At 35.1% G+C, this 16,126-nt stretch overlaps 1 protein-coding gene and 1 pseudogene across 1 annotated transcript; one reads left to right on the top strand and one right to left on the bottom strand.

The window, feature by feature from the left end:
• Positions 1-2,723: 2,723 nt before the first annotated feature.
• Positions 2,724-4,365, bottom strand: LOC145031278 (crocetin glucosyltransferase, chloroplastic pseudogene; annotated as a pseudogene).
• Positions 4,366-5,321: 956 nt separating this feature from the next.
• On the top strand, positions 5,322-8,917 carry LOC145029950 (uncharacterized). The gene is made up of 8 exons (XM_078978394.1): positions 5,322-5,519; positions 5,613-5,676; positions 5,990-6,137; positions 6,181-7,049; positions 7,148-7,375; positions 7,614-7,853; positions 8,352-8,467; positions 8,597-8,917. Exons 1-8 carry the CDS (start codon positions 5,322-5,324, stop codon positions 8,915-8,917), a joined length of 2,184 nt encoding a protein of 727 aa, XP_078834520.1.
• Positions 8,918-16,126: the final 7,209 nt, after the last annotated feature.

The following is a 16,126-nucleotide window of genomic DNA, read 5'->3' as shown; positions in this document are numbered from 1 at the left end:
TTTTTGGAGTTTTCATCTCCTTCCACTAACCATTTAACTTTGGCTTTTCGAACAATATCCATCACATCCGTTGCATCTATTTTTGATATTTTTTGAAGATACTCCCGTCTAGAAATCATCAACGAATCTGAATCTCTCCTTTCATCTATCAATTTATCAATGTCAATAGTTTTAGCAAGACAATCATGCCTCTTGTCAACATTGCTAGACCTCATGGTTGCCTGCCACCCCTTTAACTTATTTTTAATAAACTTTAGTTTATTGTTCAGATAATTTTCGACTCTCCCCTTCTACCAACAAAATTAGAACATGCTTGTCTAACCACACTATTGAAACCATCTCTCTCTAACCAAAAGTTAAATTGTCTAAATGAAGATGTGTCATAATCAATATGATCCTTTCTTAATAAAAGAGGACAATGTTGATACCATCTATGATCCAACGTAATACAGTCTAGATTTGGAATACAATCTATCTGATCTCAGAAACAAGAAATCTATCTACGCAGCTCATCTTTAAACCAGCTTTATCGATACGAGTAAACCTACGACCTCCCATTGGAATATCAACCAAACCCGACTGAAAGATAAAATCATTGAAAGATTCCGCCGAAGAAGCACAAAAAAGCGACCCACACCTCTCCATTGAAAACTTAACCATATTGAAGTCGCCAAAAACAATGTTATGCCCTTGATTATGGTTTAAGATCGCCACCACATACTTTCATACTTTCAGACATTTTTTTTGTCGCTTCGTGTGGAGCATAAATATTAACCATGACACACTTTATACTTTTAACCAACTACAAACCTTCATTAACAACCACATTACTACAAGCAAATTCAAAGTTAACGTTTCCCTACAAACTTTTAATTTTAAAAAGATCAACACGAGTCATCCTCGTTTCCTATAAACCATGAAAGTATACCGAATGCTTTTGACAAATTTCCTTCACCCATTCTCCTTTTAGAGGTTGAAACCCCACAAATATTCAAAGTCAAACAATTCATTTAAACTTTGACTTACCACTAACAACTACCTTTTGCAAAAAGTCATTTTGAGCAAGGTCGACGTTACAGCCTAAAATATTTTACCAAAGAAATAAATTTGGTCATCTCTTTTACCTTTAAGAACTCCTGAAGCATAACTTTTTTTCGTAACACCTCAACACTACCAACACTCCACGGACAGTTAGCATCTTTTTTGAATACGATCAGTTTGGATCATGAGAACCTTTCGAGTAAGAAGCAACACGATATATGAACCCTCCAAAACCCGGTAGTTTTGATGTATCTTACTCATCTAGAGAATGCCCCCTATCAGACTTTCGATGTCCCTTTCCATTAGTAATATGTTAAGAATCAACCTCCTGACCCAACTCAACCTCATGCGTTATCGCATTAGCCCAGCAAGGAATAGTTTTTGGTGATTTAATATCACAAATATTATTTAAGTGTAATGGTAAATTTGTTGATCAATGTCATTTTGACAATTATTGAACAAATCAGTATGGTGCAGAGTGCACATTTGTTTAATTTTGTCTTTGTTGAAAGTATATTGCTATTTAGGGGCGAAGCCCCTGAACTGACGGTGGTTGGGGGTAGCGCCCCTAGGAGCGGGGTCTAAGGGGGCGGCAGCCCCTGATGGGGTCCAAGGGGTAGAGCCCTTGGCTGCGGTTGGAATTCCTATTTTTTGTAAATACACTCGGTTTTCGGATTCATGTATATACTCGGTTTTATGTTAGTTTGTGATAGGTAATGTGACATTTTTTGGATAGGAAGTTGTTTTCCTGTAACTACCATCTGACAGTTTTAAGACAGGAAGAGTTCCTGTTATATGATCAACTTCGAAATCATTTTTGGATAGAGATTTTCATAATATATTATTCATTCTCCATTCTAGAAAACGGTGAGTTTCATCATATTAGAGATTTTAAGTGTATCCTCAAAATGTTTTAATCTAAAAGTGTTTCACAACTCTCATTAATGTTGCTTAGATGATTTATGTCCGGTCACTATTCGGTCCCACATTTCTGTCTAACCACGCATCAAGCACAAAATCATAACGTGGATGTTTAAAATAGGAAAAAACATTATGAATTCTGGTATTATTAATTAGTGAACTTTTTGCATGTTTTAGCACTTGGAAAGTGATCCCAACCCATAAGAATGCATGGTTCATGAAAAAACATGTTGGACCACTAATAAAATAAATTTTAATATTGTATATTTTTAAGATTACTAACAATGTATTCACAATTTATTCTTCACGTTTGTTTGTATCACGGTATATGATTAAATTAATAAAAAATAATAACTTATATGAGATTTTTTTCATGGCTTTTTGAGGGTTTTATTGCATTTTGTATTTTTTATAATTTGAAAATTAGGTAATGATGTAATAAATTCATCATCTGGTTTTGTGAATCCTCCCGACGGATCGATATATCAAACCAGTAAAGCGATTGGTACCAGTTTGATTTTTAAAACACCGCAATAGCCTAATAGATTCTTCAAAGGATTTACCTTCAAATTAGATTTCGCACATTAGGAAAATCCTCCATGGACATGAAAGCTTTCATGTCTTAAATTTGAGAAGAAAAGAGTGTAAATCTTCACAAATGGCACCACTTTTTTCTTTTATACCCAAAATGGGCACAATGGCTATAAAATAAAGTCACATTTCCCTCCAAAACAAACTATAAACGGCAAGAAACACGAGAGTGTCTAATGTGGGCAAATTTATTAACATATTCTTAAACAACTTTTAAAACACAAACATGCTTAGATATGGGCCATAATCTAACATATTCTTTGTTTCCAATAAGTTCGATTACTTCAACATACATAATGAGTTTTTTATTAAACTATTACACAATTACATACCTTTATTCAATTAAAACAGGTTTCATATTTTCGAATTTCAGAGCTCGTCCAAGAAAGCTAGGAGGTTGATGGTGGTTGATCCGCCATTGTTGAGAGCTTCTCTCGCCAACCCTCTCCATTTCACTGCATTTTTCTTTATATCATCATCTCGCATCACCATTTCCACACACCTCTCAATCTCCTTCCCTTCCACCACTCCATCTCTCTCCCTCCTCCTCACCCTAACCCCCGTTTTCCACACATCTTCCAGCAGCTTGGCGTTGGTCGGCTGATCCGACCACTGTGGAAACACCACCGCCGGAATACCAGCCACCAACGTCTCCGCCGTCGAATTCCACCCACAATGCATTACAAAACACCCAATTGCTTGGTGGCTCAACACCACCACCTGAGAACACCAACCCACGATCATCCCATGTTTTTTCAGTTCCTCTATCTTGCTCAATCTTCCCGCTTGCTCACTGTCTCTTATCACCCATAAAAATGGCCGCCGGCTCTCCAGCAACCCGATAGCCATCTCCTCCATTTGTTCCATCGAGAAACTCGCTATTGTTCCAAACGAAACATACACAACAGAAGATTTGGGTTTTGTGTTTAACCATTGGATATACTCATCCTCTTTTTTGTCGAAGAAATCCTCCCCCAAGGAAGTTTCCGATGAGTCTTCTCCGTTCAAGAACTCCGAAGGGATTAAGGGTCCAATCGGAAGGTACTCAATTTGCTTGATTGCTCCGAGGGATTGGACTTCTAGCTCATTAAAACTATTAACAAGTATTCTTTTACCTAGTTTGAGGACATCAACATGATCTTTCATAAGTGGTATAAGAAACTCGTATTCCTTTGGGTTTGCGGGTAAAAGGAACGACGGTAAATCACCGATGGTTAACGGTGGCATTCCAGGTAAGTTGATCGGAGAAGTCAGGTTGTTTCCGTTACTGGATATCAGTTCTTGATATCCATTGAAATAATAGTAGTAACTATCCAAGACAGTGGCCGGTTGACACCAGAGAAGACTCGCTTTTACACCATGGGCATCAGCAACACGCGCCGCCCAGGGGATGACGGTTGTGTAGACCAAGTGGTGAAACGGTTGACCTGCAGCTGCGGCGGAGCTTATGATCTCTGCGACTGCAGAAGCACCGTATGTAGCAAAATCGGAGACGAACTGTTCCAGTGGGGTTGTCGGTTGTTTGCCACCGTCGTGGCCGTCGGAAAATGGAGCAAAGGTTAGGCCGTGAGGGATGGTTTCTTTGTCGATGCGGCGTACGACGGAGAGACTGGTGCAAACGGTGACAGCGACACTCATCTTGATTAACCGGGTGGCGAACCGGATGGCTGGGTTGACGTGGCCTTGCCCTGAGTAGGCGACAATAAGGATTTTCCGTTGGCTTGTCATTTCGGGTGATCGTTTTGGTGGTCAGAAAGCACACGGCACTGTTTAACATAGATCATATAGTCAACTGGATAACGTTTAGTATGGTTGTATTGTATGCTGTTGTCAATTACTTTATTAGTGAGAATATTAATTAATTTGACAATTTATATTATTTTATTAATTACTTTGACAATTTATATTGTTTTTCTAATTAGGCCCGACCCATTAGGATGGCTAAGTATGCTGCGATCGCACTGGCCTCACGATAATTGGGGAACTAAAATAAATTGATGCATTTAATATTAGTTTCTTGGGTTAAAAGTTACTTAATAGTATAGTTATCTTTTTTTTTTTTAGGGCCAACAAATTTTATTAGTAAAAAGAAGAAGCACCACCTAGGAAGCAACTATGTAGAGAATAAGAGAGACATAACAAAACATTACCGGTCATAACCCCTCCACAAAGAAAAAAAAAAGCATATTACATAATAAACTTTTACACTAATCTCTACCCATTTATAAGCACCTCTATCCCTTCTATGTTTGAACCAAGTGAACACCTTGAGTTGATAATGTCCGCAACCTTTGTATGAGTAATTCGAGTTTGATCGAAAGTTCTTTTGTTTCTCGCTTTCCACAATTCCAAATCGTTCTGTAACAAAAACCCATCAAAATGTTTTGCTTCTTTGTACAGTTTTTGGAGGCTGCATCAGACTCCAACTATTGGTGTAATAACCGGTTTGACTTTAGTTGATTTTTATTACCATTAGATATGAAACTATAGTTAGTTGGTGTAGTTAGTGATTAGTTAGAGAGTGGTTAGCTGGTACTCTCTCTTGTATTTATTTGTATAGATAGTCTTTTCCATGTAATGAAAAATGATTCCAATTTCATTTTCAAAGAAAATAACATGGTATCAAAGCGTGAATACGATTCAATCAGTTCTTCGTTCTTCGATCTTTGATTTCATTTTTTTCTATTGATTGATTTTTTTTATCAATCACAAATTCCTTCGATTCTATTGATTTCTTTTCAATTCTTCTTTGATTTCGTTCCGTAATCATGTCTTCGAATGCGTCATCTTCAAGCAATTCATTTGGATCTATTGAAATTTCAAATCCGTTCTTTCTCAGTTCTTTAGACAATCCGAGTACAGTTCTTGTTTCAAAGGTCTTTGATGGAACTGGATTCTCGATGTGGAAGAGATCGATGATTCTTGCTCTTTCAGCAAAGAATAAGATAGGTTTTATTGATGGAACGGTAAGGAAGCCAAACACAAATTTTGAAGATTATCACAATTGGAACAGAGTCAATTAATGGTGATTAGCTGGTTATTGAATTCGTTGTCTAAAGATATTGCTGAAAGTGTTCTATTCATGCAAACTGCGAAGTAGATTTGGGATGAAATTATGCAAAGGTATGAACAGTCAAATGGTGCCTTGATTTTTCAAATTCAGAAGCAATTATTCTCTATTAGTCAAGGATCTGATGATTTTTCTACATACTTCACTAAAATCAAGCGTATATGGGATGAATTAAAAGTCATATACATGAAATTCCAAATTGTACATGTGGATCTTCTAATGCAATCAATAAATTTCTGGAAGAACAAAGGCTTGTTCAATAGCTTATAGGACTCAATGATTCATGCATAGCAATTAGGGGGTAAATTTTAATGATGACTCCACTTCCAAGTATTTCTACTGTTCATTCCTTATTGATTGATAAAGAATGGCAAAGAGAAATTTCCACTAATGCTAATCTTGTTGTCGATTCTATGGCTATGAATGTTAATGTTCAGAATTCCGCTTATCAATCATCCAAGAAATATTGTTCTCACTGTAAGAAGGCAGGACATATCAAATCTCAATGTTACAGGTTAATTGGTTTTTCCATTGATTTCAAATTCACAAAATCAAAGAAGGGATTCTACAACTTATAATGTCATTGACAATACTCAAGCCATCACTTCAGATCAATACAAACAACTTTTAGAATTGTTATCCAAGAACAACTGCAATGATTCTACTCGAGTCAATTCTGTTCTTACTAATGGTGCTATGGACACATCGGGTAATTTCATTGATTCTAAAGGTGAACACGTTACATATGCTTTTAATGTGCTTTTCGGTTCAAATAAAGCACATTCAACATGGATCATTGATTCAGGAGCATCTGATCATATTTGTTGTGATAAAACTTTGTTTTCATCTTTAAACAAAATTTCAAGATCTCATCTAATTGGTTTGCCTAATGATCAGTCTATTCAAGTTTCTCAATATGGAAATGTTCCTATACATGATAAAATAATGCTTTCACAAGTGTTATATGTTCCTGAGTTCAAACACAATCTCATATCAGTTTCAAAGGTCACTACACAACTTAAAGTTTGGGTGATTTTTACTGATGAGTTTTGTGTTATGCAGACCCCTTTATCCAAGAATAAGTTCATCATTGGCAAAAGGATAAATAATCTTTACATAAGGAATTACAAGATCTTGAAGAATCCTGTTTCTATAGATGATTCTTTCAAAGGTTGTATGGCTTGTAATAAGATTGATAATAATAGTCTTTGGCATTATAAATTAGGTCATCTACCAATCTATAAGATGAAAACTTTCTCTTTAGTTTCCAAAGATTGTAATGATTTGTCTTTTGAAACTTGTACAATCTATCATCAAGCAAAACAACACAAACTATCTTTTACTAATAGTGATTCACAATCTCAAAAACCATTTGATTTGTTGCATGCTGATGTTTGGGGCCCATACAAAGTTGATACTTACAATGGTTTTAACTATTTTTTTAAACTCTAGTTGATGATTATTCAAGATGCACGTGGGTTCATTTTTTAAAACATAAAGGATCTGCTTTTACTATCATTCAAGCATTTATCAAATACGTTCAGAATCATTTTAACACTACTATTAAACTCATAAGAACAGATAATGCTTTTGAAATGGGATCAAACAATGAAGGTGTCCAATTTTTTCAAGAACATGAGATTCTTCATCAGAAATCTTGTGCTTATACACCTCAACAAAATGGAATTGTTAAGAGAAAACATAAACATCTTTTAGAAGTGTCGAGGGCATTATTTTTTCAATCTGGTCTTGGTAAAGCATATTGGGGGAGAATATCTTCTTACTGTAGCTTACATCATTAACAGATGTCCTTCAAAGGTTATTGATAATTTCTCTCCTTATGAAAAACTTTCCAAAAGAAAACCAGATCTTTCAAATCTAAGATCATTTGGATGTCTTTGTTATCTCTCTACTAATTCTCACTGACGAGACAAGTTCATGTCTAGAGCTGATGCATGTATATTTGTTGGATATCATTTTGGACAAACAGGGTATAAAGTTCTTAACTTGGATACCAGGGGTATTTTTGTCTCTAGAAATGTTATCTTTACTGAAGATAAGTTTCCTTTACACACAATTGATGATTTCAACAGCAATGTTTCATATTTTCCTGTTGCATTTGATGACCAAAATGATTCTCATAATGATCATTTTTCTTCTTCATCAAATGATCTGATGCCAATGCCATCTGTTTCACCTGATCATGTTCCACAGCAACACAATGATCAAGGTCCATTAAGAAGGACATCCAAAGTATCTATCAGGCCTTCCCATCTTAATGATTACATTTGCAATAATGTTCATTCACATAGTGATTTTTTTATGATTGTAGTCATACCATTACAAATTATTTCATTCCTGATGAAGTTTCATGTGATAATTCCATCAATCAAGTTGATTTTTTGGCTTTCAATGTTCAATCTAAAATTCTTGAACCTCAATTTTATCATCAAGCTAAAGGGAATGAGCTATAGGAAGAAGCAATGAAAAAGGAATTTGAAGCTTTACATGCAAATCATACTTGAGATATTGTTCCACTCCCGAAAGTCAAAATACCAATTTCATGTAAGTGAGTATATAAAGTAAAATACAGAGCAGATGGATCAGTTGAGCGATATAAAGCTCGCCTTGTGGCAAAGGGTTTTACACATAAGGAGGGCATTGATTTTCATGAAACATTTTCTCCTGTTATCAAGTTTAATACTCAGATGTTTGATTAATCTTCCAGTTAAGAAAGAGTGGAAAATTCATCAATTTGACGTGAATAATGCTTTTCTTCATGGAGATTTACATGAGGACGTTTATATGAAGTTACCACCTGGCATGGATACATATTTTTCGATGGTTTGTAAGTTGAAAAAGTCATCGTATGGACTAAAGCAAGCTTCACGTCAATGGTAAGACAAATTGTCATCAGCTCTACATGACAAAGGCTTCATTCGCTCTAAAAATGATCATTCTTTTTTCTCAAAGAAAAATGGTGCATCCATTGTTATTGTCGTTGTATATGTTGATGATGTTTTGGTTACCGGTAACAATGAAAAAGAAATTCTTGAACTAAAAAGACTTCTTCATCACCGTTTTCAAATTAAGGATTTGGGAATTATAAACTTCTTTTTGGGATTGGAATTTATTCATACCAATGATGGTATCATTATGTATCAGCATAAATACATCAAGGAATTATTGGATAATTACTCTATTCATTTCTCAAATCATGTTACATCTCCACTTCTTAGCAAACTTAAACCACGTTACAACAAAGAGAATCCCCTTCTTGATCCTACTGAATAACGACAATTAACAGGAAAGCTTAATTTCTTGTTACACACTAGACCTGACATTGCTTTCACAGTTCAATTTCATAGTCAATTCAACAGTTCACCATGTCTGAGTCACATGGATGCAGCTATTCATGTTTTACATTATTTGCAAAATACAATTCATAAAGGTCTTCTTTTGAACAACAAGTCAGATTTCAAGCTTGAAGCTTTTTGCGATTCAGATTGAGCAGCATGCCCAACCACTCGTCGATCTGTAAGTGGATATTTCATCACTATGGGGGGGAAGTCCTATTTCTTGGAAATCAAAGAAACAAGCCACTGTTTCTCTTTCATCTGCTGAAGCAGAATATCGATCCATGTGTAGTGTATTTTATAAGTTGGCTTGGCTAAGTCGATTACTTCTAGAATTTGATATTTCCGAAATTACCCGTATTCCTCTTCGTTGTGATAATATGGCTGCAATTTACATTGCTAAAAACCCAGTATTTCATGAACACACCAAACATATCGAGCTTGATTTCCATTTCATTCGTGAGAAATTACAAGGTGGACTGATTTCCTTGAGTCATATTTCTACCAAGCAACAACCAACTGATATTCTAACCAAAGTATTATCCGGATCTAATCATGGTGAAGCGGTTTTCAAGCTGGGTATGATTGATCATCCTCCTCCAACTTGAGGGGGGTATTGGTGTAATAACCAGTTAGACTTTAGTTGACTTTTATTACCGTTAGATATGTAACTGTAGTTAGTGATTACTTAGAGAGTGGTTAGCTGGTACTCTCTCTTGTATATATTTGTACATATAGTCTTTTCCAAGTAATGAAAAATGATTCCAATTTCATTTTCAAAGAAAATAACACCAACACATCACCTGTTTTATCGAAATGAAGCATCGATATACCGCACTGTCTAAAAATCCACTCCCATGTAACTCTAGCAAAAGAACACTCACATAGCAAGTGATCAGCAGATTCCTCTTCCATGTTACATTCCCTACAAGTCACCGAAGCTACATTAATTCCACAATGTTTGAGAACTAAGGAGGAGGGGATACAATTTTGAACAAGTCAGACAGAGCATGCAACCTTTATAGACATTTCTTTTAGCCGAATAAAGGAGCGATTACCCGACCCGCAAAGTGTCGATTTCAGCCAACGCTTACACACATCAATAGAGAAGCAACCATTTGTTGTTAAACCACAAGCCCATGAGACTTTGTTTGAGTGTAGACATGTGGAACCAAGAGTTTTTATAAGCTAGATGACTTGCTGTGGATGCGGTTGACGTGGCCAAGACCAAGAGAATCCTCCATTCTATATTTGATCATTGATCTTGTATTTCTTTACAAAGCTCAGGAATTGTAAGTTTCAATTGTTCGCTACCTAGCAAGTCGTCTCACCAAAATAAAGTTTCTTCTCTAGAGTTGATTTTTCTTCTAATGATTGAACTCATTAGCATGTCACATTTGACCAGCTCTCCCTTGACTCTGGCTATGTTGTCTCATACACCCAATATGGAATTATTAGACAGAGTGTATGATAGTCTAGAATCCAAGTTGTGTATGTTTGTGACTAATTTGTTCCACAATGAGTTTTTCTCCACCTTTACTCTCCACCACCACTTATCTACAACCGTATCTACAACTCTACTGGAACTTAACAAGAAAATAAAATATGATCCAGGTCTTTATTAGTAGCATTACAAAAAGGGCATAAGCTCGAAGTCACGAAAATTCCCCTCAGTTTCCAAACATTGGAATTCTATTTTTAAACAACTGCCACATGAAACAGTTGACATTCAAAGGGATCTAGTTAATCCAATTAAACTAAAAAACATTGATAGCCTTTGAATCTGAAATTACTTTCTGACAACCTTCACCGAGAAAGGGATGCTAGAAGCACCATCCCACTTCCATATGTCAAAGCCTCCTACAAAATTAAAATTATCAAACATATCAATAAGAACAAACAAATCAGACGATTCTCACCCTTTTCACAACCGTCTAGCCCAATTCTAGCACCATCGAGAATATGAAGCATCCCAACCAACAACTCTCTCCATAACTAAACATTATTTGTTTGTTTCAGGTGCATACAAGTTGGCAAAAAAGATCTTTAAAAGTCGCGTTTCCACACCAAACATCATTTAAGAAGTTTGTATTGTCCTCGATAGCCATAATTCTTTTTAAATATGTCACACCCCATTAAATTAAGCGGAAATATGAAGAGTGATAGGCTAAGGTCTCATAACACAAGGTAAAAAGGAACACTAACCATAATCATCGAGTGTTTCAATTTTACATCACATTCAAAACAAAATACAGTTTTGTTCCACACTACATTGTTTAGTATAAATCATAAACAACAAACATAAGTTATGGTGCCATCTTTAAATGGATCGCTAAACATTCCCCGAAAAGCATGCACAATGAGGGTCAACTATATAAATAGTTGGCGAGTTCACAGGTTTATAAGAGTAAACTATTTTAGAAAAATATTTTTGTTCATATAAAATTTCAATTCAGGAAAATGATGAATGCTAATGCATTATGTTCACAACCAAGCCTAATGATTATTCTGCTCATTCCATCATGTCTATGGTTCTCATGATGTGTGATGGCGTAAATATGAACTCACCGCTCTTAGCGAGTGGGGGTTTCCTACCTCATATAGCGATATCCATAAGAACATCATCTCAAATACAAGGTAATAGTTTTTAATTAAGTTCTAGGGGACTGAACATGCAAAGTTCATAACTTCGAGTTCACAAAATAACATCGTTCCAACTTCAGTAAGTTCATAAAACAAAGTTCGGCGAGTCCACACAACAAAGTTCATCAAGTTCATAAAATAGTATCATGCTTTCCAACCCAAAACATAAAAATGGTAAAAAGGGGTTGTGAATACTCATAATGAATCGCGACAGTGCTAGAGGTGACTTGAATTAGTGTTCCACTCATATTACTCTAAAGTCGTATGATAGTAGTACACAGTAGTGTGTCCTTAGTCGAAAATTTAACACTAATTTACTTAACTTCTACAATAGAATTATCTCAATATTGTTTCAAGATTAGGTTTATTATAAGTTACAAATGATTTTTATAAAAAACTCAGAGATCTATGAATCAATTTGTCTGATAGAAAATATAAGTGGAAAATTACATTTTTGTAATGTTAATTATAATGTAATTTTAACATTTTAGGAGCTTCTTCATAGGTTAAATATTAAAATCCAACCAAAATAGGTCTAAAATTTATCAAACTATATATTTCAGTTTTAACTAAAATCAATGGCGACCACAAGTTAAATTTTCATGAATATTTGATATATCTAGCTATTTTTTACCATTAAATCCCTTGAATAATCATAAAATCATGGGAAAATCATAAACCATCATGAAAAATTCTTAAACGTTTTGTATAACAGTTTCACAACATTTATAATGTAACGCCACATTCCCGGTATGTATTTAATCTAATTTATATCATTTTTATAAGAGTAACTCGATGAGTTGCATCCCTAACTCGTCGATTAGATGCGAGGATTTTGATGCGGGTTTTTAAGTGATCTACTCACCGAGTCCGTTATTGACTCGATGAGTAGGCTAGTCTGGGGAAAACCCTAACATATGGGGTTTTCACCCTATTTAAGCAACTTTATGGGCTTCATGTACAACCTCCATCACCTCTAGAACATTAATCTCGAAACCCTAATTTCCCCATAGGTGGGCTTGAGTTTTCTTGGTGATTTTGAGGGTGCATCTTATAGCTAGTGAAAAAGTTGGAAGAAAGAAGGATCAAGGGAGAAGGAGTAGATCCAAGACCAACATCAGTTTCTCTTCACTTTCTAGTAATCAAGCTCAACACTTGACTTGTAGTTCCCTATATCTTCTTATTGTCATTTTTATAGAGTTGTGGGTCCAACAAGCTTGATCCTTGAATCCTGGACGTCCCAAGCCAATATATCTTCAGATTTGTGACCTTGGAGGGTCCTTATGGCATAAAGGTGCCATCTTTAGGGCCATGAGAACCCCATGCATGCTTAAACCCCCCATTTTTAGTCTTATATGCAGCATTGACACATGCATGTACGTAAAGTTCATAACTTTACGTTCTAGATCGATCTTAGAAGCCCATATCTAACTTTTGGATAAGGATTGCACATCAGAAATCGAGTTATAGACTTGAACAATAGGCGACTCGACGAGTTGTTCTTTGGAACTCAGCGAGTTCGGGGCTTGAGTCCCCAATCTGTAGCGGTTCAAAGGAGCCCAGTTGGGTATTAGCAGAGGTTTAAGAAGATCCCAAGGAGTGATTCGACGTTTTAAGATTTAGCCATAATCTGGAAACCATGGGACTCGACGAGTGTAAGAACACAGTCAGCGATTCCAAGGCAATCTTCTTACCGCAAGAATAGACTTGACGAATTGCTCATACAAATCAGCGAGTCGTAGACTAGACGTGTTCACATGATGAAGGAGGACTCAACGAGTTGTTCATATAGCTCGGCGAGTTAGATGGAGGTTAACTCGATGTTATTATAGAAGGAGAACTTATCGAGTCTTTTCTAAACCTAATGAGTAGAGTCGGGTTGGGGATTAGAAGAAGGATAGGGACTCGGCGAGTTGGCAGCCCAACTCAGCTAGTCAGGTCAAATGGCACTTGACTTTGACCAAGATGATGACTTTAGCTAGGGGTAAAATAGTCATTTTACCCTAAGATTAGTATCAGTGTGTGACTAAGTGACCTTATGGAAATTGTAGCCGGGCGTTGCCGGAACAACAGTCAGACAGTTCTCGATCAACATTTCAGCAGTCAGCCTTACAAGGTGATTTTCTTTCTAGTAGGAATGGGTCTATGACCACAATGCTAGCCCGTTTAGATAGAAGTAGTTCCGAACTATGGTCCAATGTCGGGGTGGTCCCAAGAAGTAGTTCAGTATGCTTGATGTCTTTGTGATTCAGGCATGTCTATGTGTTGTGTGTTCTGGACTGCAGTCCGATGCAGTATATAGTATATGTGTTATTGTTATATGTTATGATTATGTTATGCTATGTTTAGTCAGTTTCGGACTTCGGTACGATGCAGTGGGCAAGGCGCAAGTCAGTTCCAGACTCCGGTCCGATGCAGAGGGCGAGGCCCTAGTTAGTTTCGGACTTTGGTCAGATGCAGTGGGCAAGGTCCAAGTCAGTTTCGGAATCCTATTCGATGTAGAGGGCGAGGCCCTAGTTAGTTCCGGACGTCGGTCTGATGCAGTAGGCAAGGCCCATGTCAGTTTTGTACTTCGATCTGATATAGAGGGCAAGGCCCTAGTCAGTTCCGGACATCAGTCCGATGCAGTGGGCAAGGCCCAATATGTACTTTATTTGTTAATGCATGGTATGCGGTAGTTTGGGGGATCTCATTAAGCTTCGTGCTTACAGTTTCAGTTTTGGTTTCAGGTACTTCAGCGAGCAAGGGGAAGGGCTCGAGTTGATGGCATGTCACACACCATAGTTTTAGCCTGGGAGTTAGACTCTGATAGTTTGACATGACTTTTACAGCAGTTAATAAGAGACATATTTTATGACATTTTGAGACACACGACTTATGTTTTCTTATATGATATTTGGATATTATGGGTTTAGTAATTTTTTAAAATGAAATTTTTGGCTTGTATTTTGGGTTGTTGCATATAAACTTGGAAAAATATTAAAAGTCATTTTTGAAAAGTAGAAACAAATTTGTATAATTTTTGTGTGTTTAATACCAAGAAATCCGAAATAAATGGCAAACAGTAAAGAAAAATTACTAAACTGTGTATTTTTGATATATCTGTGATTAAAGGTCTCTTGGTAAATCTTCATGACTTTTGGTTTCGCTATTTTTCCTCAATTTACTCCTTTGAATAAGCATTATATAGTGGATAAATAGTAAACAATTATGGAAAATCTCACAAATTTTCTGTAAAGGTAATATAATGTCTAGAAGCTACGAAAAATAATAGATGTGGATTTTACAACCCAAAACCCAATTTTGTTATTTATTTAAGTTTAATAACAATAAAATAAAAAATAACAGAAGATAGTAAGTCAAATTTCTCTATTCATGGAAGGTGTTTATTTACAGTTTAAGGCATTTCATAATTTTCCTAGAATTTATTGGCTTCGGGAAGTATTTTATGTGATTTATGGCCTTATTTTCTTGCAAAAGTTACAATAAACAAAGAAAAATGAATTAATACTTAGAGATTTCCAGATCATCTTGTTATATTACTGGGATTTTGGGAAAAATCATGTTTAGATAGAAAGAAGTTTTTGATATATATATATATATATATATATATATATATATATATATATATATATATATATATATATATATATATATATATATATATATATATATATATATATATATATATATATATATATAGTGAACAAAATCTTTATAAACATATTTGAAAGCTTTCAGAATTCTACTTTTAACATCAAGTATTTAAGCTTGAGTTCATCACATGCACTATGGTTTGAATAACATGAATGGATTTGATTGTTCAAAATGATGTTTTTAAGAAGAAAACTTTAATGCTTGTGGTTGATGACCATTAAAAGTTGTAAAACCTCAAGTTCTTAGATTTGACATAAGTTTAGGTTATGGGACTTCTATAACACCCATAAGAAAACACAAGAAATTTAAACTTTTTAAAACCAACCTAAATTCATACATTCTTTACAATCATAGTTTTCAAAAGGTTTGAGGATCTATTTAAAGCATTTTCTATTTATTTCCGATTTCCTAAGATTAAACATCCACAAATCCAAAAATCAGACTCCACTATTTGAAAATCAATTTTGATATTTTTCCCAGTTTAACACATTTTATAGGTGTTGTAGAAAAAGATTGATAATTTCTATTAATTGCTAACTATTTTTCCATGAATTTGTGATGATTCAAGTGGTTAAATATGAGAAATAAAGTTATACATATCTAAAATTCATGAAACATTTTCTGGAAATCTTTGACTGCAATTAGAACACTAATAGAAAGTTTATGATTTTTAATTACTATTTTCTATTTAATTAGAATTTCTTTGTGTAAAACACAATTAAATTACAAAAACCCGGTTTTTATTGATTAAAAGTAGAATTTAATAATTTTTTCAATTTAGCAATATTGTGAAAAAGTTACAACAAAATTTGTATGAATTTTTGATGATCAGTTAGTATTTTTGCAT

Source organism: Lactuca saligna, chromosome 2 (genome assembly GCF_052625555.1).
Source record: "Lactuca saligna cultivar CGN05327 chromosome 2, ASM5262555v1, whole genome shotgun sequence".
Classification (NCBI taxonomy): Eukaryota; Viridiplantae; Streptophyta; class Magnoliopsida; order Asterales; family Asteraceae; genus Lactuca; species Lactuca saligna.
This window is presented reverse-complemented; position numbering and strand designations above follow the sequence as displayed.

Coding starts and splice junctions, on each gene's coding strand:
- LOC145029950 (XM_078978394.1), top strand. CDS start 5,322: ATGTCTTCGAATGCGTCATCTTCAAGCAATTCATTTGGATCTATTGAA. Junction 6,138..6,180: donor ATCAAATCTCAATGTTACAG/GTTAATTGGTTT, acceptor ACAAAATCAAAG/AAGGGATTCTACAACTTATA. Junction 8,468..8,596: donor TGGATACATATTTTTCGATG/GTTTGTAAGTTG, acceptor TTTTTCTCAAAG/AAAAATGGTGCATCCATTGT.